This window comes from Sebastes umbrosus, chromosome 2, assembly GCF_015220745.1.
Source record: "Sebastes umbrosus isolate fSebUmb1 chromosome 2, fSebUmb1.pri, whole genome shotgun sequence".
Classification (NCBI taxonomy): Eukaryota; Metazoa; Chordata; class Actinopteri; order Perciformes; family Sebastidae; genus Sebastes; species Sebastes umbrosus.
The window spans coordinates 674,029-698,946 of NC_051270.1; the positions used below are offsets into that span (position 1 = coordinate 674,029).

The 24,918-nt window shown below is 41.8% G+C and overlaps 1 protein-coding gene across 4 annotated transcripts; it reads right to left on the reverse strand.

The window, feature by feature from the left end:
- Positions 1-1,298: 1,298 nt before the first annotated feature.
- Positions 1,299-24,868, reverse strand: LOC119502685 (USP6 N-terminal-like protein). Of its 4 annotated transcripts, none has more exons than XM_037793805.1 (15): positions 24,087-24,868; positions 17,236-17,309; positions 16,986-17,046; positions 12,246-12,331; positions 12,100-12,139; positions 11,927-12,007; positions 10,477-10,584; positions 9,194-9,303; positions 7,670-7,718; positions 5,827-5,947; positions 5,630-5,724; positions 5,350-5,415; positions 3,298-3,397; positions 2,795-2,947; positions 1,299-2,699 (listed from the first exon to the last, which is right to left on the reverse strand). In XM_037793805.1, the coding sequence occupies exons 2-15, from the start codon at positions 17,241-17,243 to the stop codon at positions 2,104-2,106; spliced, it is 1,674 nt and encodes a 557-aa protein (XP_037649733.1). In that variant the 5' UTR covers positions 17,244-17,309; positions 24,087-24,868; the 3' UTR covers positions 1,299-2,103. The 4 variants fall into 4 exon arrangements, with proteins under 4 accessions (XP_037649733.1, XP_037649724.1, XP_037649743.1 ...); XM_037793796.1 differs by having other exon boundaries at positions 16,974-17,046; XM_037793815.1 differs by lacking the exon at positions 16,986-17,046.
- Positions 24,869-24,918: the final 50 nt, after the last annotated feature.

The following is a 24,918-nucleotide window of genomic DNA, read 5'->3' on the forward strand; positions in this document are numbered from 1 at the left end:
CAGATCAGATCAGTTTAAAGGATTTAAGTTTAAAGTTATTATATAATCAATAATCCAATACCAATATTCATCTTGTATTACAACTCCATAAAAAAACAGAATGGCCAAAAAGACTAGATACTACACTACCCATAATGCAACTCAACAGCTTCTTTCATTAGACCCTCCCTTCCTGGAAAACATCCACATCTTTTAAACATTCACACCTCCGGTTTGTAACTCCGACTTCCTGTTAAAGCCCAACTTGAGACAGCTGTGATGACATCATCATGACATCATCAGGGTTTTTTTTAGACTTGACAAAGCTCCTGCAGAGACACAAACTGCGGGTGCGTTCCAAATCGCATATTTGCTGCCCTTACAAAGTACGTACTGTTGCATGTGGTATGCTTATAATAGTGACATAACAGGCTTGTTGGAGATGAACTGCGCCTCTCTTGGAGAGTAGACGAGATCAGGTGGCAGCAGCAGCAGCAGCAGGAGGAGGCGGAGACGGAGACTAAAAGCTGCGGTCAAGTCGGACAGTTTCCAGCAGCGTTCACTGAGATAGTGACATCCTGTTGGATCTGTAGGCTACTTGTAGTTTTCAGACCACGTTCAGATTTATTACATCTGCCAAGGCAAACAGGTTTGTTTGTCTGTCTGTCTGTCCGTTAGCAGGATTACTCCAAATGTCCGCGATGGATTTGAATGATATTTCTTGGAGGGGTGGGGTATAGCACAATGAACAATCCATTAGATTTTGGTGGCGATCCGGATCATGATCCGGATTCGGGAATATTTTTAAGGATTCCGATCAGCCAGAACTTTAAGACCACAGGGTATAACACATGCAGAGTGTAGCTGATGACGCGCTGATGACGCGTTGATGACGCGTGACTCCGCCTTCTTCTTCGAGTAGAGAGATACGTGTGGATGTGTGTGTGGAGCTGCTGTCCGTCCGCATTGAGAAAGAACAAAGCGGTAGATGACGGGATGAGAGACAACGCAGTGTAACGTTATACAGACATAACAAGGCTGCTGAATGAGAGAGACATCCGCCGATACGTAACACGGAAACACACTGTGTTAATAACAAGCCACCTCACCGTACCGCCAGCTGGGAGCTGTGATCTGTTTTTAAAGTCACACACCTTGGCGGAGGTCTGCGCTCTCCGAGTGCCATTCTAGTTATTATTATTATTAACAGATGAAACCTTCATGTAATATCCTACAATCTAGTGTTAAAAATTACAATATCACAGAAAGTTGACTTTCTACAACACGTGGTGTTTGCTGTCAAAACTAAGAGCCAATCAGCTCTCAGCCAGCCGTTTCCCATAATGCCCTGGGTCTTGCAGTCGGCGGAGAGCAGCTGCGGCGCCTGGCTCTAAAAAGTTGCGGCCGCCTCGATCTCGTGAGGTTCTCGTTGCCCACTTGTGCATGACGTCGGGATCAAGTCGGTCGTGTATAGAAGGAAGCCCGCAAACTGCAAAATCTGATCTGAGATCTGCAAAAACCTCTTGTGAGACTTGTCGCTGCCCGGCGACCTGTTCTGTTCTGACCTTTAAGAACCTCGCTAGAGTTTCCCCAGTTTGCTGGTTCTCTTCTAGACACTACCGATCAAGTCGGACACAAATCTAACCGGCGTGCATTGCGCGGCGATCGGCGGTGATCGATTCTGCGCTCATCTCCAACGAGCCTACTAACCTTTCCTCCTAACATGACGCGTTGAACTTCAACCCTCTTGCTCATTTACCTGCTGAGCAGAGGATTGTGGGTCAGAACAGCCAGAACAGCATGCTGGCTTACAAACTAGACAAAGTGAAAACACGTTTAAACACCTAAAAGGAGGAAATTTGCTTCTGTTAAAAACGTTTTTAGACGTTTAGTTTGTCTTTTAAAATCTGACAAATTAAACCAAAACTAATATTGTTCCTGATACGGATCAAATATTTTTTTAATCTGATCTGTAGTTCTTCATTAAAACATTCCAGGTAACCTCGTCCACCTGAACGTGACCCGTACAGAACGTCTAATGTACCAAACAGGTGAAACAGAATCAATAAATGGAGGACATAATCAATAAATGTGGAGGATATGATCAGTAAACTGGTGCTCGTCTCATGTTTCCTCTGAAGCTTCACTCGAGTCCTGGTTCAGGTTCTTGTTGGTGGGCAGAGCTGAGGCCTGCTCCAGCAGCTGGACCAGGTAGCGATCCTCAGCCCTCTCCGCCTCAGACTGAGCCGGGCCTGACGCCGGCGGTGAGGCCACCTGGACTACGGGGGCCGAGAGAGTCCTCGGGACCTTACAGGAGGGCTGGTCGTCGGTGGAGGCCGGAGAGAGCGCTTCTACGTCCCTCTCCTGATCCGGCGCTGAGGGGGGACCCTCTGGGACTTCGCTCCCCGGGGGCTGGTAAGGCGGAGGCCCCGTCAGCGGCGAGCCGTCGGGGGTGAGCGGCGCCTGGCTGTGGATGATGATGGGGTCCGGGGACGGCAGCGGGGCCTCGTCCTCGTCCGCGGCGTCCAGGTCCCGGGGGTCCTTGGAGGGGCTCTGGTCTGGGGATATGGAGTCGGGCTGGTGGGAGATGATGTGGAGGCTCAGGCCGGCTCTGGGGAACCCGCTGGCGGAGGACGGCTTCCCTCTGGAGGACTGGACCGGACTCAGCAGCACCGGCAGCTCCTCACCCAGAGGCTTACGGGGGAGCTCCTCCGGCTTCCCTGAGAACACAACGGCTTCTTATGAAGGTCTCTTTTTACATTTATCTTTAAGTTCTGACTTTTAGAAATATTCTTAATAAATAAATGTGGCCTACCTGGAGGAGGAAGGTCCAGCTTCATCTTCCTCAGCTCGGTCATGGAGGCCTGAAGCTGCTCCACGATGACGTCGTCGCTGTAGAAGAAGGTCTGAGCGATCTGCTCCTGCAGGAACTCCCTGAGATCCTCCAGAGACATCTTCAACAGACGCTCTGCAGCACAAAGGTCACACGTTGAAGCCACAAACACAACCTGCAAAGTAGACTAGAAGTTTAGAACAAAATTTAGAGTAAGTTTGGAGCGTTATTTAACCTCCTTCATAACAAGCTAGTATGACATGGTTGGTACTGATGGATTCATCAGCTTTTCTAGTTTCATATGATACCAGTATCTTCACTCTAGCTCTAGAACTGAACCTGCTATAGCCTCTGAAAGACAGTAAAGTCGGTCAGGTCTCAGAGGGTTAAGAAGTGGCAGCTGAATCCAAATGTCCTGTTAGTGGTGCTAAACCAGTTTGAGTAGATCCTGATCGATCTTCCTGTAGTGAACTGTTTGTTCTTACTCTTGTGTATCTTCAGGATGGTGTAAGACATGGCGGTGAGGAGCCTGTCTCCCTCCAGGATGAAGATGTCCCACAGGCGAAGAGTCAGCGTGAACGGCGTCTGCAGGAAACACACAACAGGTCGCCGTGTCACTGCGGCTCATTTCATTGTGTTTACGGCGGCGGCGGCGGCGGCCGGCCTCTCTCATACTGTATGTGCCGGAGTCAGGAGGTTTGTTTGGTTCCTTCCCAGACCTCAGAGGCCCGCGGGCCCTCCTCTGAGCCGGGCCACTCAGCGGGACGGAGAAGTGCTGACAGCGGCCCGATCCTGCCAGACCACCGCCACCACAGGATTGTGGGTATGCACGGAGGAGACTAATAGCAGCTTAGCTTCACAGCTCCTAATGCTCTCTCTCTTATGTCCCCGAGCTCAAATATCAGCAGGAGCTTTTCTGCTGAAATCATGTAAAAGGATCTTTAAAAAGCCAATCTGACACATTCTTTTCAGTAGTTATTGGTGGAAGCGTTTTGTTGTGTTTGTAGGATCCCAGAGATCAGCTGTTAATCAAACAGGCCAGTAATGTGTGTTCATCAACCTCCTGTTTCTCCTGTAACGCTGCAGCACGCTCAATTAATCTAGTGTTGCTTCTTCATTAACACAAACTGATGATCTGACAGATGAGCGTCCAACGTTTCAACTCTTTTCTGTGCTGGTTTGATATCACCAACTTCCACTTGTGATGCACCATCTTCAGGACCGGTTTCATCATTAAAAAGTTACTTTAATTTAAACGTCTGACGGACAGAAAGAAGCTCTTATTGCTATTTTCACATAAAGAAGTAAGATGACAAGCTGCTCTGGCTCCTGTCCAATTGTTACTTTAAATGTGACTTTATTATCTTTATTCATTTATTTATTTATTCATTCACTGATTTATTTATTTATTTTATTTATTCATTCATTTATTCATTAATTAATTAATTTATTTATTTTATACGCATGTTTTATAATACATATTTTTATTTTATTTATTTCTGTATCTAATATGTATGTTTAATATTTATTTTATTTATTTATTTAATAGGTATGTTTTTATTTTATTTATTCATTCATTCATTCATTTATTTATCTATTTAATATATATGTTTAATAATAAATTACATTTTTCCTTTTCTGACCTACTTAATTTGGATTATTATTATTTATTTATTTAATATGTATGTTTAATAATATATATTTTTATTTTATTTATTTACTTATTTATTTCATATGTATGTTTAAATATATATATATATATTTTATTTATTCGTTTAATATGTATGTTCTTATTTTATTTATTTATCCATTCATTTATTTATCTATTTAATATGTATGTTTAATAATAAATTAAATTCTTTATTTTTTGTCTTTTCTGACCCATTTAATTTGGATTATTATTTATTTATTTATCTATCTAATATGCATGTTTAATAATAATAATAATAATTTATTTATATATTTATTTATTTATTTAATATGTATGTTTAATAATATATATTTTTATTTTATTTATTTATTAACTTATTTATTTAATATGTATGTTTAATAATATATATATATATATATTTTTATTTTTTTATTCATTTAATATGTCTGTTTAATAATATTTTATTTATTTATTCATTTAATACATGTTTAATAATATATATGTATTTTATTTATTCATTCATTTATTTATTTAATATGTATTTTGAATAATATATATTTTTATTTAATTTATTAATTAATTTAATATGTATGTTTAATAATATGAATTAATTATTTTTTTCTTTTCTGATCCAGATTATTATAATTCATATATTTAGTTATATATCCCCCCGCGAGCACAATAGTTATGTCTGTGTATAAGTGTGATAGAAGGGATGTAAGCATGTATGCTAGCTGTCCAGTGATTATTATGTTCTGTATGAATATTTGCATAAAGTGGAAAAATAAATTCAATAAAAACATTTGAATAATAATAATAATATTATTTTGAAAGTGACGTCAGTGTGTGGTTAACTGGAGGTGAGAGACAGGAAGTAGTTCCTCACCCTGTCGATGAAACACTGTAGGAACCATTTAGTGCTGTAGATCCCTGCAGACATCTGCTCTCTGTCCTGCAGAGAGAGAGAGAGAGAGAGAGAGAGAGAGAGAGAAAGAGAGAGAGAGAGAGAGAGAGAGAGAGAGAGAGAGAGACGATCAGCAAATATCTACGAAGCATCAAACCGCCAGAGAATCTCATTAAATGTCACCACAAATCTGAATTCTTGCTGCCTCGTCATTCCTTCGCCATCGTGCTTGGTTGTGAAACACTTGTGTAAGTGATCTCACCAGATGTTTCTTCAGCTTGGGGATGAGTTTGGAGGTAATCTGATCATGATGTGCCTGGAATCGCTGAAGTTTGGGGAACCCGGGAACAAAAAATCCTGAAGAAGAGAGAGAGAGAAAAAGAAAAAAGGAAAAGGACTTCATCATGAAAACATGCAGCAGGCAGCTTTCATGTTCATGTTCATGTTGTGACGTCTCACCGTGCATGGCGTGTTTCTGATTGGTCAGCAGCTGTGACAGCGCCCAGAAGGCGTCCTCCTCGTTCATGTACATCAGCAGCAGAGCGGCGATCTGACTCATCCCCTGGCAGTAGCTCACCTCCTGCAGGACAGAACCAGAGATAAAGTCACGTTTCCACCGCTGCCTGAATGAGCCGGCTGTCTGTCGGCTCACAGACGAAACAGGATCAGGAACCTTTAGTTTAGTTATCTCATAGAAATAAAACGTACAGAGTGAACGTCCCTGTTTACAGCAAAGCTCTGTCTCTCTGTCCTCCACAAAAGAGCCACTGACTGTAGTAATGCAAACCGTGTGGATTATTCTGCAGATCCCTGTTCCAACGGAAATCCAACGGACGTGACGTCGTGCCCGTTCCACTACAGGACTAACAGTGTGCAACGATAGATAACATTTGGTTAGAAATGGAGTCCGCTAACGCCAACATACGACCACCCTCCACCACGACTCAGGAATGTGACCGACGTCGGAAGAAAAATAGTGTTGTGGGAGTGTGTGTGTGTGTGCATGTGGAAAGTGAGTGGTGAAGCAAGAGAGAGAGAGCGGCGGCGGCGGCGGCGAGTGTGTGATGTCCACAGCCTCCGTCGTTTCCACGTTTCCCATTCATTGCCTATGTAAGCAGCCGTGCAGCAATGCATTCTGGTAGCGTGGCGGCGTGATTCGAGAGACGAAGCGTCACGTCGGCTGCTCCTCATTTGCATAAAGTTGAGGTCTCGGCTACTTTATGCAAATCAGGGTGCGTCCGGCGCGACTCGCCGCCTCTGGAAACTCTCTAGAAACTTTTAACTAACTGTTGTCGATCTAAAATAAAGACAGATTCATCAACATGGATTATTACTCTCATTAAATGTTCTCAGAAACACATTTCAGTGAACTATTTTTATGATATAAGAGAAGAAAAGTTTCCAAACGAGCCGCCATGTTGGTTCCGGTTTTAAAAGCTGGGAGCAGCAGCCACCGGAGGGGAAGAGTTCATCTAACCCAGGGGTCAGCAACCTTTACTACCAAAATATCAAAAGAGACATTTTAGGCAAAAAAAAAGAAAAACAAATCTGTCTGGAGCCGCAAAACATTTACAGTGAAGTAGGGGCCACATTGAGGGGAAAGGAAATGTGAGATTTTGAGAATAAAGTCATAATTTTACAAGAAAAAAAGAAAATAACTAACTACTACTACTATACATATATATATTAATATTACGACTTTATTCTTGAAATCTCAGATTTATTTTTTTTCCTCAATGTGGCCCTAATACTCCGTCGTACCGTCGTACCATAGACCTACAACAATGATTAATAAAAATGAAAATGTAAACTAAAAACAGTTATTCATTTCCATTTTAATAAATCCACAGGGAGCCGCTGGAGAGGAGCTGAAGAGACGCAGGTTGCTGACCTCTGGTCTAGCAGAAGAGTTAGTTTAGCTCTGAGAATATCGTTGAATGTTCAGATATAATGTGTTCAGAAATAAACGCTGCAGCTCCTCCAGACCAACAGAGGTTTCCCGTGTCTTGTTTTACTGCTACTGAGTGAATAGACGGGGGTTAACTACGGAGAGAGTAACGTCATCGACTCCAGGAGACCAAAACTAACCACAGGTGTCACTGCTAACAAGCTATTTATCATTCTTACATCTAGCCCCTTTAAAAGTGCCGTGATAATGAAGTCCAGACCGGTAATCGGATACATAAGAGCAGCAGGCTCTACAGACTGAGCCGCGAGTGGAAAACAAGCAGTTTTTATCAGTCAAATCAAGTTAAACTGGTATTTTAATGTTTCATGTGATGAAGCAGAAACAGCCACTTACTGTGTTGTAGACTGAATACGCAGAGAGGACGTGGAAGAGAGACTGCTGCCTGCAGAGAGGAGAGGAAGAAACACTTATTCATTTATGAAGGATGGGATTTGTGTCCAAAATTCTTTATTATTTACTGGGTGGTCCACTAAACATATATAGTGGATAATATCCCACAATGCAACGTAAAAAGTAGTGCACAATGGTCTACATGGTAACGCTGTGTTCACACCAAGAGCAAAGCGGATTTTCGTCTCTACTGCGGTATGAACCCAAAATAAACAGATTGTGCTGTGATTTAATATCAATAACCAGATCATAATGATGCTGAAATAACTACATGATGATGACGATTAGTAAAAAGTCTGAATTCATGCTTTATCAGGTCTGTTACCATGACGACAAGCAAACGACTTTTAAAATGCTTGTTTTCTGAATGGAGTCTGGATGGATCAGCGCCAGGCTACGCAGCTGCTCCATCAACACTCAACATGACGTCATCTAGAGACGTTGTTGTTTCTACCATAGACAGTCTGTAGTTTCTACACATACATGTACAAATAGGTGATGTACGTATAATTAATCTTCTTCGACTAAGAGATAACTACCATCATGCATTGCCAAAACATCTGAAACAAGGACTCCTAGTTTAGTGGGTCCGTCCACAGGAGGTCTCACTCTGCCCTGTTTAAACCGGACTGTGTTACAAACCGACAAAGTGTCTGAAACACCGAGAGCTGGTGAGACTCCTCACAAAGAACAAGAGGACGACAGGACGACGAGGAAACGGAGAACACAAAACAAAGAAAAGAAGAGTACACAGAACACATAAATAAAAAAGAGCAGATTATAGTGAAGACAAAACAGAGAGGAAACAGAGAAGCACATAAAACACAGATGAAGCAGCTCTCCAGCGCCGACGCCGCTCTCCAGCGCCGACGCCGCTCTCCAGCGCCGACGCCGCTCTCCAGCGCCGACGCCGCTCTCCGTCACTATAAAAAGATTCATTTTTTTGCAGGCTGCTGAACTCCTGTTAAATATTGAAACATTCTGCTGCCCCAGACTTTCCACTGCCGCTCCCGAAACCGGCCTGCGGTCTATTAAACTGTCAGTGACATCACTCTGTGACGGGATCGGGTTCCACACAGACCCAACAAAACGCCATCCAGAACACAGAGAGAGGTGGGCCGGCCGGCCGGCCCACCTCTCTCTCTCTCTCACACTCGGGCCTCCGGTTCACACCGAGGGCGCAGAATCACTGTCTCCACTACAGATGTGGAACAGTTTGAACTCTGCAACCTGGAAACGAACAATGTTATATACACAACATGTGGCCAAAAGTATGCGGACGCCTGACCAAAACCGTGAGCATTAATCTGCTGTAAGCTTACTGTTGACAAAGCGAAGCAGTTAGAGAGGACGTTAAAAACATGTTCTCAGTGCTTCAGTGAGTTTTTCTCTCCCTGAAGAAGAAGATCAGTTACAGATGTGAAGTCTGACTGGAAACAGTTATTACAGATACTCTGTGAGACTTACTTGACCCCGAAGCGGTCCATGAACATGATGTGGTTCCTGAAGGTCCTGTTGATGTCCAGGTCGATCTGTTTGATCTCAGACGAGTACAGTCGGGCCTGATCCTTCATTTTCTGAGCAGAAACAATAAAGAGCAGAGTCAACGAGAGGACTCCGTCACGAGACGGAACTTGTAACGGAGTGAAAGCAGTTTATCAAGTGAAAGTTGATGCATCCTAAGAAACATTTTGTTTTTAATTATCAAAATAACGTGATATAGTAGGGCTGTCAATCGAGTAAAATAGTTAATCGTGATTAATCGCAAATTAATCGCACATTATTTATCTGTTCTAAATGTTCCTTAAAGGAGATTAGTAAAGTATTTAATCCTCTTATCAACATGGGAGTGGACAAATATGCTGCTTTATGTAAATGTATGCATATATGTATTATTGTAAATCAATTAACAACACAAATCAATGACAGATATTGTCCAGAAACCCTCACAGGTACTGCATTTAGCATCAAACAATATGCTCCAATCATAACATGTCAAACTGCAGCCCAACAGGCAACAACAGCTGTCAGTGTGTCAGTGTGCTGACTTGACTATGACTTGCCCCAAACTGCATGTGATTATCATAAAGTGGGCATGTCTGTAAAGGGGAGACTCGTGGGTACCCATAGAACCCATTTACATTCACTGATCTGGAGGTCAGAGGTCAAGGGACCCCTTTGAAGATGGACATGACAGTTTTTCCTCACCAAAATTTAGTGTAAGTTTGGAGCGTTATTTAACCTCCTTCAGGTCCAGCTGGTCTGACCTGGTTGGTACTGTTGGATTCATCAGGTTGTTTAGTTTCATATGATAACAGTATCTTCACTCTAGCTTTAAAACTGAGCCGCTACAAGCTCCAAAAGATCGATTGTGTTAATGCCAATTAATGGCGTTAAAACGATTTTGCATTAATGCGTTGTTATGGCGTTAACTTTGACAGCCCTAATATATACATTTGCATAAAGCAGCATATTTGTCCACTCCCATGTTGATAAAATTATTAAATACTGGACTAATCTCCCTTTAAGGTTCATTTAGAACAGATAAAAAATGTGCGATTAATTTGCAATCAATTAATTAAGAGATATTTAATCCAGGAGTGTGAGACGTTAGTTTATCTGTTTAGTAGCTTATTCAACATGAAGACTTTTATTCACATGTTTAAAGCTAATAGTTAAAAATTAAAGATATTTATATGCATGGAGAACATTCTCTGTATTTCCATAAAGACTTTAGGAGTTTAACACACCTCGTATTTGCCCTCGTTCTCCCTCTTGGCCCTCTCCACGTCCAGCATCAGGGCCCAGGCCCGGCCTCGCAGCTGCAGGGGGATGCCCTTATACACCCGCTTCACCATCTGACAGCAGAGAGACAGAGAGAGAGAGAGAGAGAGAGAGAGAGAGAGAGAGAGTGGTAGGACACAACATCAACACCAGAAGAGCCAGAGGGTTTATAGAGAGAGAGAGAGAGAGAGAGAGAGAGATGAAGCTGCTCAGTGTGAGTCACCGGGAAGTTGAACCGCCTACGGTTTCGCCTACGACCGTATTCACAGGAACAAAGAGAAACTTCTTTCACATTTCAAACGTATTCAGTGAGCAGGTTTATGTCTGTGTGTGAAGTAACTGCTCAGAATAATAACTTCCCAATATAACGTAACAGCTTCTACTGGCAGCGAGAGTGAAATGTTTCATTTAAATACTCACATTAGAACTCAGCTTCTGTTGAGTGCTGTTGGTAGTCGTTTACATCCAGACGTCTCAGGATGGAGACGGTTTAAAATGTGTAAACATTTATATTAATACAGTTTATATTTGTCTTTCTTTAAGCAAAGAACTGCAAAAACCAGCAGCAGAGTTTCAGCTGGACAGAGAATGATATTAAACTACACACATCTCAGACTGGACGCACAAAGATGAAATAGATATAAACTTAAAGAGGACCTATTGTGCTTTTTCACTTTCCTTTAGTGTGTTATATCGTTTCTTGTTGTGCATGTAAAAGGTCTAAAAGCCCAAAGTCCACGCCAAGGGAAACTGATCCTGAACTGCCAGAAACATTTCGCTTGAAGTCCTGCCTTTTCTTCTGTAACGTGGTGATGTCACCAAGTAACACAATTGCATAATACTGGCCTAGGGGCTAGTTTGACACGCCCTCAAACAAAGCTAGTTAGAGCGGAGCCGAGCAGTTTGGTTCGGTCGATCAATCAGAGCAGACTGGGGTTTTATTTTGATGAATGAATTGTTGGCAGGTTTGAGGAAACAGCTTCTCCAGCTGCTCAACATCTGTTCTTTAAATGGATTGTTCGTTAATTGTGAACATTTTCAGAATGCACTTGTACTTCTTTACGCTAAAAGACAGTTTGGAGGTGTTGTTATTTTGCACAAAGTCATATGCGTAAGATGAACAACAGTTCGCACCCAGTTCTACAACTCCACCATGGAGTGTCCTCACCTCTACCATCAGCGTGTGGTACCCTGCATCCTCTGCCCACACCGAACACAGACTGGAGACTCTCATATTTCAGGTATTACGTCAGAATGAGTGAGCATGTAGGAATCCAGTAGACTAACTCGTTCCCAGTGCAGACCCAGTCTCTCTGACCACATGGAAACCAACATACATACTCGTCAGCAGTTGTGTGAACTCTGCAGCAGTGAAGTCATTTGAAATGGTTCTGGTGTGTGAGGGCCGTTACTCACCCTGTCGCTGTTCTTGTATTTGTCCCACTTCTTCACCATCTTCAGCCACTTCTCAGCCCTCTCTATGTCCAGCTGCTTCCTCTGTGAGGGACGCAGGAGATGTTCAACATACAGAATATAAACCACTAATGAACCAGCTGTGTGTTGGTCACATCTCTGACTTCCTTCTTTACCTTTTCCTCGTGTGCCGTCGGGGCTGGCAGCTCGTCCTCGCTGGAAACAGAATAAAACAGAAACCGTCAGTGATCGGCGCTCACAGCTCCACCGACCTGACGGAAACATCTGTCTCCATAGCGACGAGACTAAAGGACGGACTTACTGCATGAAGCCGAAGCGGTCGATGACTTTGTAGATGCTGTAGTCAGCATCTTCCCAGGGATCGATCTCCACCCCGCCCTGCCGGCCCTGCGCACACAGACACACACTCATATATAGATACAGACAGAACAGCAGGCATGCACCTCAGCAGGTGTCTTTCTAACAAGACCGACAGCCTCCGCCAATAGAGCGTTCCAGGGATGACGTCATTCTGTAGGCTAACAGGAAGTTAGCATCTCCCTGGTTCCCTCCACTAAAAGATAACGGGATTGTTCCATTAGGTTCTGGTGTATTGCAGAAAATAAGCGATATAATACTGACTCGTTTTGTTCAGCAAGATAATCTCCACTAATGAACACCACTTTGATGATTTCTGAAGCGTGAATGAGATCAGCAGAAGTAAAAAGCTAACGTTAGAGTCGTCGCGAGGACATTTAGTAGTCTCATTTAGCCACTTGTTAGCAACCGCCTTTTTTAAGACACATAAAGGCTGCATCGCGTGGCGGTTGCCGGTCGGCTGCTGGCGGGCCGCGTGGCGGCTGCCGTTGCGCACTCCTGACGTTCCCAGTGTGGACACGCTGTAAGGTTAGGCATTGACATTGAATGGATCTTGCAAGAGTTTTCGCAACTTGTGGGTTACCTTCTATATACGGCCTTTTACACAGCGGGGGCGTGACAAATAAATAAATACTGGCCTGTGAATATTAAATATCTAGGGCTTTTATTATGAAAGGTAAGAACGGAAGGAGTGCATCTGGTTGAAAGCAGTAATAAAGGTTGCCGTCCTGGTTCGGACTACGGTGCTTTTGTGTTGTTGTTTGTTGTCATGGTGACCTCATCCTCTGGGTACCATGAATGTCTGCACCAACTCTAATGGTAATCCATCTAATAGTTGTTAAAACATCTGGACCAAAGAGGCGGATCAACCAACGACTGTCGACGTCTACACGCTGCTAGAATGCTGCTAAAATATAAGGTGAGTTTGAATATGCATTCACGTGCACACACACTGTATGTGCATGTATACAGATTGACAGTCTGACAGCGGTTAGAGTGCACATGCACACACAAACTCAAACACTACACGTGTCCTTAAATACAGCAGTGACACTTTGCACTAAAAGGTTTGAACACAAACATCTGTAATCAGTCAAAGTGGAGCAGCGAGCAGCGAGCAAAACTTAAAGTTGGTCTCATGGAAAATCCATTTAGGCTCCAATCTGGTCGCCGTGTTGACATAACAGAGAGGGAACTAATCTTCCGACAGCCGAGCGGAGAGGAAGAACAACGCCGCTGCATGTCTGGAAGGCAGCCAATCGGCCGCCTGCTCTCAGCGAGGGGAGAGAGGGTCAGAGCGTACACACACACACACACACACACACACACACACACACACACACACACACACACACACACACAGAAGCTGCTCGGCTTCCTCGTGGTTGAGTCGGCACTCTGAGCCCCGGGAGGCACCGCGAGTGATGTCAGCGTCATGAAAGCAAGAGGACTAAAAATACTTCCTCACTGAGGGTGTTTGGAGCGGCAGAGACTCAGAGAGACTCAGAGAGACTCAGAGAGACACAGAGAGACTCAGAGAGACTCAGAGAGACTCAGAGAGACTCAGAGAGACTCAGAGAGACTCAGAGAGACACAGAGAGACTCAGAGAGACTCAGAGAGGCATGAATAGAAATCTGTCATACTGATTTAGGACTACTGGATTCAAAAATAGAATTTAATAAATTAATTAATTCAAAATATATTAAATATATTAAAAATAGCAAAGATAATATTAAAATAAATGTAGTCATTAATTAATTGATAAAATGTGACATGAATTGATATTTTGTGTTTTAATTTTATTTAATTTATTTACTTTTGTTTTGTATTACTTCCCTTATTTACTTAGTCTTCTGTTTAATTTCCACTTTTATTTATTCAGAGGAACATCCCCATGATGCATGCATGAAGCAGAAATGCATGAAGAAATGTAAAAACAGATCTATGAATAAATGTGTAAAGAAAAGAATACAGAGATAAATAGGTTTGGGGAAATAAATAGGGTGTGAAATGCTGAGGGAAAATCCATTTAAAAATAAATATAAAATAAATAAAAAATAAATCCAAAAATAAATAAATAAATAAATTTAAAAATAAATACAAATAAATGCAAAAATAAATAAATACATTTAAAAATAAATATAAAATAAATAAATCCAAAAATAAATAAATAAAAAGAAATACATCAATAAATTATTCAGCTTTGGCTTCATTTTTCAGACCCCAAAGTTGCCCATTGGTATCAAATCAGAACTCGTGCAATACATTACAAACATTTGTTAGTGATGCATATCATCTAATGCCAGAACAAAAGAGTTTTCAGATCAGATGACAGTTTGTGTGATGCAGCCAGAGAAGCTCAACAAAAGAGGCGGAGATCAGGTCCAACATCACCGATAACTGAAGAAAAGCATTTTAATAGGCTAAGATTTAACTATTGAACTAATTTATTCATTGATTCTTTATTTATTCTATTTATCTGTTCGATGTGACGGACTCACAGATTAAACATGATATCTGCTTCAGGAGGAGGGAGTCAGAGAGCAGCAGAGAGGTGAAGTGAGGTCAGCTATAGTCTGAAACCTGCAGAATGGACCTGTACGTATCCGTGGCAGCTTTTTACCCAGAGTCCTCCTGGGGTAAACCGTGGTGGTGCTGCTTCATGTGGCCGGAAACCAGCATCCAGACACAGAAATGAGGATGAGCAGGACGTCAGCCAGCCCCTGGAGGTCGGTGTCAAGTCAATCGCTGCACAGTGTGTCACAGCTGTTGCTATGGCTAGACAGAGCAACCCTCCCCCCCCCCGACATACCACCCCGAGCTGCTGAGCTAAATTTAACCTCTGGCTGCCATCGTCTCCATTCCCCCCCCCTCCCTCTTGTTCAACTCTGCATCAGCACATCCACCACTCTGAGCTCATCCAGGCTTTTATTTTGAAATTTGTTAACATTTGTTTCTGTCATGCACAATAACCTTTGACGTCTCTTAATGTCACCACCACATATCGTCAGCATTTTCACATGCACAGTGTGTTTTGTTCCCATTCATGTGCATCTTATGTGCATTAAAACCCCTACCATGAAGGGAACGGCGGTGAAGTTTGACCCTGAACTGACCGTGCTCCTTTCATTTGGTTTTTACGTTTTTCTCAGGTTAAAAGCTTTAAAAAAGAACCCTTAAAAAATAAAGAGGGGAAAACACATGTCTGTGATCTTCTGACATCTGATCAGCTTGATTAGCCACACACACACACACACACACATGCACGAGCACCGCCGCATCGTAACTACTTCACCGCCACAGAGCGGAGAGAGGACCTCAACTCAACAACGCTACCTCATGACCAGTAACCGCGGCAGTGCTACTGCAGGGCTGACTTTTCTCTTCCATTCTCCAGGAAACGTGCGGCGGCGACGCGCTTTGAGTTCAGGCTGGTGCACGCCAAAGGTAGAGAACGAGCAGGGAGGCAGGGAGGCATCTGATTGGTTCTTTCCAGGCGGACTGCGAGGCAGTGATCGGTAGATGTTTTTACAGGATTCCAGCAGCTACAGATGACGGCTCTTTTCCGGTCCTTTTGCAGAGCTCATCCGTAAAAGGACCGGAAACCAATAGAACAGATAGTGGAGACTGGAGAACATCGTCAACCCGGCCTTTAACTGGCCCGCTCTACTACACCTGTTCTATTTCTAGAGTTATTCCCTTTACGTTGGGTTGGAGTGAGTCCAGTGAAGGAGTTTAATTATCTCGGGGTGTTGATCAGGATGATGGGAAGATTGATGCAGTGTGGGTATATAGTGCATTATAAGAGCGCCAGTTGTTGATGCCAATTTCCGTAGTGGCCAAACGGCGGTACTACAACGTCCGTGTCCGTCAAAGACTTTTTCCCATAGACTTACATTGGGAAAGAGACGTCTGTAACTCAGCTCAACTCCTCAGTATGAACACTATAATAGTCCTTATTTAAATCATCAGGTCCTAAAAGTTGTAAAACGCACTAATAGCTGAATCCAGAGTTATTTCCCTTCCTCCGTTCATGTGAATGAGACCCAGACCGAGGCTGGAGCGCGGGCTGGGAGGCGGAGTGAGAAAGCCGTGACGACAGCGTGACCCCGTGACCGAACAGACGCTACTGCGCCGATGGATGTGGAAGATCGCCGGAAGATCCGGGTACTTTTCCAGACGGAAGTGGAGCCATTTAGGCTTCATGCGCCACCGAGCAACTTTCATAGGAATGAACGAGGCCCCGCCTCCAACGCTGGATCCAGTTCTCTTTATACATCCATGGTCAGACGTCATCGTCTCCGTTTGGTTTTACTTATTGACCAAGTTCAGTTTGTCATGCTGTTAAATGTCCACATCTCTAGTCGTCATTCTCCAAATCACATCAAACCACAAACATGTTATTACACAACGTGTTATTAATGCACTCTGGCAGCGCACTCGTATCCACCCACACGTATACAGTGCAGTACACACCCACTCATACAGTACACACCCACCCACTCATACAGTACACACCCACCCACTCATACAGTACACACCCACCCACTCATACAGTACACACCCACCCACTCATACAGTACACATCCACCCACTCATACAGTAGATTCACAGTGTGTTCTCCTCCACACATGCAGAAATGCACTGCACACAAACCACATAAAGACACACATTTGTATTTACGCTCTCGTCCTTCTCAGAGTATCTGTTAACCACTAAATGATCCGAGTGTGAACTCTTCCTCCTACAGAATAATAACACACATCACGGGTGAGGATGTAGACACGTGTTTTTACAAATACTTCACCATAAAATTAAAGATAAATATCAACATTTTTTACAAATGAATCTAAAAGGATGCTGTAGAAAACGACATGATCCATCTGGACCAAATCAAAGAGACTTTGTGTGTGTTAGACAAGCACAAACTCACCGTAGCATATTTCAAGATGATATCAGCTCGTTCCTCTGCTATTAGAGTCTCAATGTCTTTCTTCATGTCAATATCTGCAGAGAGAGAGAAAGAAAAGAACTTTATGAGCTGGAGAACAACAACAACGACGACGACGACGACGACGACAACAACAACAACAACAACAACAACAACAACGACGACGACTGACGATGAGTCAGGAGAAAACAGAAGAACACAGCTGATCGATGTGGGCGACTGTTGGATGAAGCAGAGCGGTGAAACTGAAGCACCCTTTGCTTGTAATGACTTCATCACATACTGTAGAAACAACACAGTTATCAGCAGCTGGTTACGTGATGCATTTCATCATTTCTGTTAAGATGAACCACAAAGGAGCTTGATCCTGACAGTGAAAATTACAACAACAAAAAGAAAAAGCTCATTTCTAGCTGAATACATGAAGCTAAGATGTCTTTTATTAATGTAGCTGGAAGTGTTGAAATCTTTAAAGGTAACCTTAAAACCTACTAATTCAGCCAGGCCTTCGAACAAAAATGTTTTATAGACACTATTTACATTATTCCGATCTCTTATTTTATTGTATTGAAGTTCTAAAATTTAATTCTATTATAATGTTATTTTATTTATCAATTATTTTGTTGTATTTAAATTGCATAATTTTATTCTTATTTTATTAATCACTTATTTAATAGTATTTAAGTTAGATAATTTTATGCTATTATATTGTTACTTTATTAATTACTTATTTTATTGTATTTAAGTTTATTATTTTATTCTATTTTATTAATCACTTATTTTATTGCATTTATGTTTTATTATTTTATTGTTATTTTATTAATCACTTATTTTATTGTATTTAAATTGTATAATTGTATTATTTTATTAATAATTTATTTTATTATTTTTAAATTGTATGATTTTATTCTATTTTATTGTTATTTTATTGATCACTTATTTTATTGAAATTTTATTATTTTATTTTTCTATTTTATTGTTATTTTATTAATCACTTATTTTATTATATTAAAATTGTATTATTGTATTGTTATTTTATTAATCACTTATTTTATTCTATTTATGTTGTATAGTTTATTTCTATTTTATTGTTATTTTATTAATCACTTATTTTATTCTATTTAAGTTGTGAATTATTTTATTTTATTCTTATTTTATGAATCACTGATTTTATTATATTTAAGTTATATAATTTTGAACTATTTTATTCTTATTTTATTAATCACTTATTGTATTGTATCTAAGATGTCTAATTTTATTAAATTTTATTCTTATTTTATTAATATGTTTTTTATGTCACACTGTTTTACTACTATTACTGTTAATAGCTTTTAATTTAATTTTTATTACATTTATATCATTTTATTGTCTTGCGTTCATTGGTCTCAAACTGTTAAATTACTGTGTAGTTTTTGTCTGTTTTTTGTTTTCACGGTCTGCACTTATTCTCAGTTTGTCCGTCATCTGTGAGGCACGTTGAACTGCACTAACCCGTATGAACGGTGCTCTACGAATAAAGTTTGATTCATGGATTTATAAAATGTCCCAAAGTTGGACACTGGTCATACTGTACAACGCAATCCTGCCCGGAGCCGGAGGGTTGCTGCTGAATCCTCCCCAAACAAAGCAGGAGAGTATTAATTAATCCTGCTTCATCTACGTCCTCTGTACGGATCAACACCCGGAGCAGAACCCGGAGGGGTAATCTGGACACGCAAACCATCGGGATTAGGAATAACTCCGAAGCGGGATTATGCAACGAAAGTCTGTTGTTCCCAAAGAGGAACAAAGAGCTGTGAGGATCTGACGGGTTCATCTCTAACTTTCATGATCTGTTATCCAAAAGCTTTGTGCAGCAGGTCGGTCCCATAAAGACGGTTTGTTGGTTTAACTATGGCTATGATTTGCACTAGGACATGTGTCCCAGTCCTCTCATTAAACAGACTGTGAGATAACAACAATCTTACAAGTCCTCAGTCACAATCTGTGTCCCGTTGGACGATATCAGTTTGGAGGCGGGCCAGATTGTGCGATGTATACCTGGTGAATCGTAGCGTGAAGAGGCAGGTTAAAGCTGAGACATCCGTTAGCATCGTTCTCATGTTTAGTCCCAGACTGTGAGTCTGAATGTGGGTTAACCAGTCTGAATAATTCAGCGAGGTGGAAGATGGAGGTCGTGTCTGGTAGACGGTCGGTGACACAGTTAAAGCAAAGTGAGGATGACGGAGGCTTCAGTCGTCATGCTGACGGACACATCAGTGATCCAGATATCATCTGTTCTACGACCGCAAATGATTTCACTATCCATTCATCTGCTGATTATTCTGAACTTAACCTTTTAGTCCAGGGGTCAGCAACCTTTACTATCAAAAAGAGACAAAACAAATTAAAAAATCTGTAAACGCAAAACCTATCTGAGCCTCCTAATGAAGGTAACACAGCCTGACTTAGCCTATCGACATTACTAATATGTCTACTGCCGACCGTCCACTAGGAGACTCTGAAAAGCCTTTTGAAAGACTGAAGTGTGACGCCCTCTCACATCTAAAGACGACGTGTTTTCAGTCTCAGAATTTGAGTAAACGTTGTGGATCAAGTAAGGAATAACGTACAGCGAGCCGGTCATTGTGGTGAAAGAATCCCCGACAGGGTGACGCTGCACCCCGACGCGTAGCCGAGGTCTCTCATCTCTCTGGAGGGGTTTATTTCACAACAATGACCCGCTATGTGTACATTATCCCGCTTATTACACGGCTTATTACACGGCTACTTACTGAAGAAATCAATCATTTGACACAAAAAGTCCAGAGTCCAACATTAGAGCTGCGCCCGTAGCAACGGTCTGTTATACGTAGCAACGGTCTGCTATACGTAGCAACGGTCTGCTATACATAGCAACGGTCTGCTATACATAGCAACGGTCTGCTATACATAGCAACGGTCTGTTATAGAGAAGTTACAGACCGCAGAACGCTGTGATTGACCAATCAGAATCGAGTATTCATCCCAGCCGTGTGATAATGTTTTATATTTCCTGTCTCCCCTCGTTGATGATCCTGTTTGTCTGACTTCACTATGAGCTGATATAAATAGTTTAAACCTGCAGTATTTTATAAAGTAAACTAACATTGATCACAGCAAAAAAAAATCAAAGTTGTATTTTTTGATAATATTGTAATGGTGGTACGAGTTTTGTCCTGTGCTTCAAGAGCTGGTTTAAAGGCTAAAGCCTGGTCTAGCATACTGCTAAATACATCACTTTACCTGTTTCATACTGCATACTACTGAGGAACGCAGTTCAGTATGTACTGTATACTGCATACTGTATACTATATACTGTATACTGTATACAGTATACTGTATACTGTATACTGCGTTCGTCAGTAGTATGCAGTAGGCGGCCGCGGTTTCAAATACAGCCTTCGTCAGTGTTGTCCACCTTTAATGAGGTAATGAAGCAGGTTCCTCGTCTCTCTGGCAGGAAATACAGAAACAAACTTGACATCTTTTCATAATTCTTCATAGAAAGGCCATTAATCCCTGAAAGAAACGCATTTTAGTGGAGAGTTTCTCTCTCTAAACATCAGCGTCAGAAAGCCGACGGACCTCAGAGGACCTCAGAGGACCTCAGAGGACCTCAGACATCTGATACGTCCAATCCTGTATTTAAATTGTGTCAGCCCAGATTTAATGCTTCATAAGTGTGTGTGTGTGTGTGTGTGTGTGTGTGTGTGGGGGGGGGGGAACTGTTAGAACAGTCCAACAGTGTTTGAGATGAGCTGCGGAGGTTCACGGTAGAAAGGTCGAAGCTTACGGGAGCTTTAAATATGAGCTGTCATCTGAAGCATATGGCAGCGACTGGCTGCATGTGGTCAGAGAGGAGCTCTGGCTGGAGTCCCAGTAAAGGAGGGTGGAGGAGGGTGGAGGAGGCCCAAACTGGGGCAGAGCAGAGAAAGACTGGACTCTTTACTCCACCTGACAGAGAGTTCCCTCTGGTTGGCTCACAGGTTACTGTGTTTCATCTAAAACTCCATCCCAGGGTGGAGACTTTGGGGTTTGGACGACTAGAGTCGGGCGTTTGGTTTACGGTCGGAGGTGAATGTTCAAAGTGGGAAATACGTCTGTTTTCTTTTTGCTGCTGAGGTCGGAACAACACGGACCTCAGTGGTGGAGTGTACCGGATACTTTTAGTTTTTACAAGTTAAACCATCTGAAAGGACTCTGTGATTGATCAAACATCACGCCATGCTAAATTAAAGCTGGCCCGACCGACATTACTGTCTTTAAGAGGCCGTAGCGGGCTCCGCTGGTACCAACCAATAAATAACGCTCCAAAGTTAGGCTGCACTTTGGAGAGGAAAAACAACATCCAAAGATTGTTGGAAAAATGTCAGAAAAAAAGGCATAACAAAAGTCCGATACTGGTATCATACAGTATGAGACTAGAAAACCTGATGAATCCATCGGTACCAACCAGGTCAGACTAGCTGGTCATGAAGGAGGTTAAATAACGCTCCAAAGTTACACTAAGTGTTGTCGAGGAAAAACTGTCATGTCCATGTTCAAAGGGGTCCCTTGACCTCTGACCTTCAGATCAGTGAATGTAAATGGGTTCTCTGGGTACCCACGAGTCTCCCCTTTACAGACATGCCCACTTTATGATCATCACATGCAGTTTGGGGCAAGTCATAGTCAAGTCAGCACACTGACACACTGACAGCTGTTGTTGCCTGTTGGGCTGCAGTTTGCCATGTTATGATTGGAGCATATTGTTTTATGCTAAATGCAGTACCTGTGAGGGTTTCTGGATCAATATCTGTCATTGATCTGTGTTGTTAATTGATTTACAATAATAAATATAGACATACATTTTGCATAAAGCAGCATATTTGTCCACTCCAATGTTGATAAGAGGATTAAATACTGGACTAATCTCCTTTAAGGTTCATTTAGAACAGATGAAAAATATGCCATTAATTTGCGATTAATTGCGATTAACTATGGACAATCATGCGATTCATCGTGATTAGATATTTGAATGGATTGACAGCCCTAGTTTCATGGTCTTTTATAATAATAAACTGAATATTTTGGAAGACGTGATTTGTGGTGATGAAAATCAAATGAAGGTTTGTTCACATCAATTAAATTTGTAAAAACAATTTAAACAACCCCGTGTGCTCTATTAAGATGAATTCTTAAAAATAAAATAGAATATAAATGTAATATAAATTTTCCACTTTCCACTTGTGCGATTGTGTTATTAGTCAACACTGTTTATATTGTTCCTATTTTTAATATTTCCTTCTATTTAAATTGTTTTATTTTATTTATTTTATATGTGTATCTACTTATATTTAGCTTTTTTTTTTACTGTGTTGCTGCTGCTGTACACAACAAATGTCCCCACTGTGGGACTAATAAAGGAATATCTTATCTTATATAATACAAATAATAAATTATATACAAAAAATTTAATAATTATTTTTTAAAAATTTTAAATAATTATAAAAAAATGTAATCTACTTTTGTCCAATATTTACCTGAGATTTATATGTATAGAAAATATTGACTGCGACCTTTTTTTTTTAAGTCCACTATTGCCTGTTTACCCATTTGTAAATATGAGACTTTCTTTAATTTATTTTAATATAAATAAACCTTTCCCTGAGCTCTGTGTTCTCACTGCTGCTGGAAATTAAATGTTAGTTCTTATAAATAGTGTGCAGCAACAGCAGCATTAACAGCAGCAGCAGCAGCATTAACAGCAGCAGCAGCAACATTAACAGCAGCAGCAACATTAACAGCAGCAGCAACATTAACAGCAGCAGCAACATTAACAGCAGCAGCAGCATTAACAGCAGCAGCAGCATTAACAGCAGCAGCATTAACAGCAGCAGCAGAGCAGCAGCATTAACAGCAGCAGCAGCAGCAGCATTAACAGCAGCAGCAGCAGCATTAACAGCAGCAGCAGAGCAGCAGCATTAACAGCAGCAGCAGCAGCATTAACAGCAGCAGCATTAACAGCAGCAGCAGCAGCATTAACAGCAGCAGCAGCAGCATTAACAGCAGCAGCAGCATTAACAGCAGCAGCAGCAGCATTAACAGCAGCAGCAGCATTAACAGCAGCAGCAGCAGCATTAACAGCAGCAGCAGCAGCATTAACAGCAGCAGCATTAACAGCAGCAGCAGCAGCATTAACAGCAGCAGCAGCAGCATTAACAGCAGCAGCATTAACAGCAGCAGCATTAACAGCAGCAGCAGCAGCATTAACAGCAGCAGCAGCAGCATTAACAGCAGCAGCATTAACAGCAGCAGCAGCAGCAGCAGCATTAACAGCAGCAGCAGCAGCATTAACAGCAGCAGCAGCAGCATTAACAGCAGCAGCAGCTCCCAGCAGGCCTACTGGGAGCTGCTGCTGCTGCTGTTACTGCTGTTGCTGCTCCATCAGCATCACAGAGACCTGACCAGTCTCAGATTGATGCTCCTGCTCCTCCAGTCTGCAGACTCATTCTCACTGAGATCTGGAGCTTATGAACTCCTCCTCCTCCTCCTCCTCCAGAGTGTCTCTTTGTGATGGTAAACAAACCCGCAGTCTCTGCTGGGATGATGAGCCGTGATTCACCGCTACATATATATAATATATATATATATATACATATATACATATATATATGTATATATGTATATATATATATATATATATATATACACACACACATGTACACACACACACACACACATATATATATATATACATACCGCCTCAGCTCCTTTTATTCTAAAGAGAATAAAGAACACAGAGCTTGGTAGTAATGTGAGTTATTGGTTACCGTGTTGTCGGGTGTCTCTCTGCTATCCGTGCAGGAACACAGCTGATGCTCCGCGGGGCATCTCCGGTGGAAAAGCTCCAGCAGACCGGAGCACCGGACAACAACAGACACAGCAGCAGCAGCAGCAGCAGCAGCGTCTCTCCGTCAGTCCGCAGGTTACCATCAGACTGAGACTGAGAGGCTCCTGGTTCAGGATCCTGGTTCAGCAGCAGGAGACGCACTGAGCAGGCGCCGCAGCGTGGCAGCAGCAGCCCGGAGGAGAGCTGGAAGACCCGGCCTTAAAGGAACAGGAGCTCCGGGAGGAACCTCCTCCTCCTCCTCCATCCAGACATCATCCATCCATCAGGCTCTCCTCTGACGCCATCTGCTGGAGGAACACGCTGCTGCACAGAGATGCTCCAAGAAACCTCTCAACAGACCTGCTGCAAGAACTGCAAACTTCTACTCAATGCCAAATGTAACAAAAAATATATACCTATACTTAAATACTTACTTGTATTACTTTACTTTACTTATATTACATTACTTTTAGCTAACTATTTCAACAGTTTATCCCTTAGCTACTTATATTATGTCAACTATTTATCCATGACTTTTAGCACATTTTGAGCCAACCATTACAACTGTTTATGCGTTACTTTTCTGGATTCTTGTACCATATTCTTGAATTCATTCCGGACATCTTTAACGGTTCCAACGACTATTGGATTCATGCTTAACCTTTCTGTTATTTTCTCCCATACTTGGTATGATGTTGCATCCTTTTTTTCAGACTTTTTTTTCGGACATTTTTTCAGATCTTTTTATCAGACTGTTGTTCTTTCACTGGTGA

Bases quoted from the DNA above. Each gene is read 5' to 3' on its own strand.
- LOC119502685 (XM_037793796.1), bottom strand. The intron at 12,008-12,099 runs GTAAAGAAGGAA...CGTCCCTCACAG, and splicing joins CGACGGCACACGAGGAAAAG to AGGAAGCAGCTGGACATAGA. The intron at 5,416-5,629 runs GTGAGATCACTT...CTCTCTCTGCAG, and splicing joins CCAAGCTGAAGAAACATCTG to GACAGAGAGCAGATGTCTGC.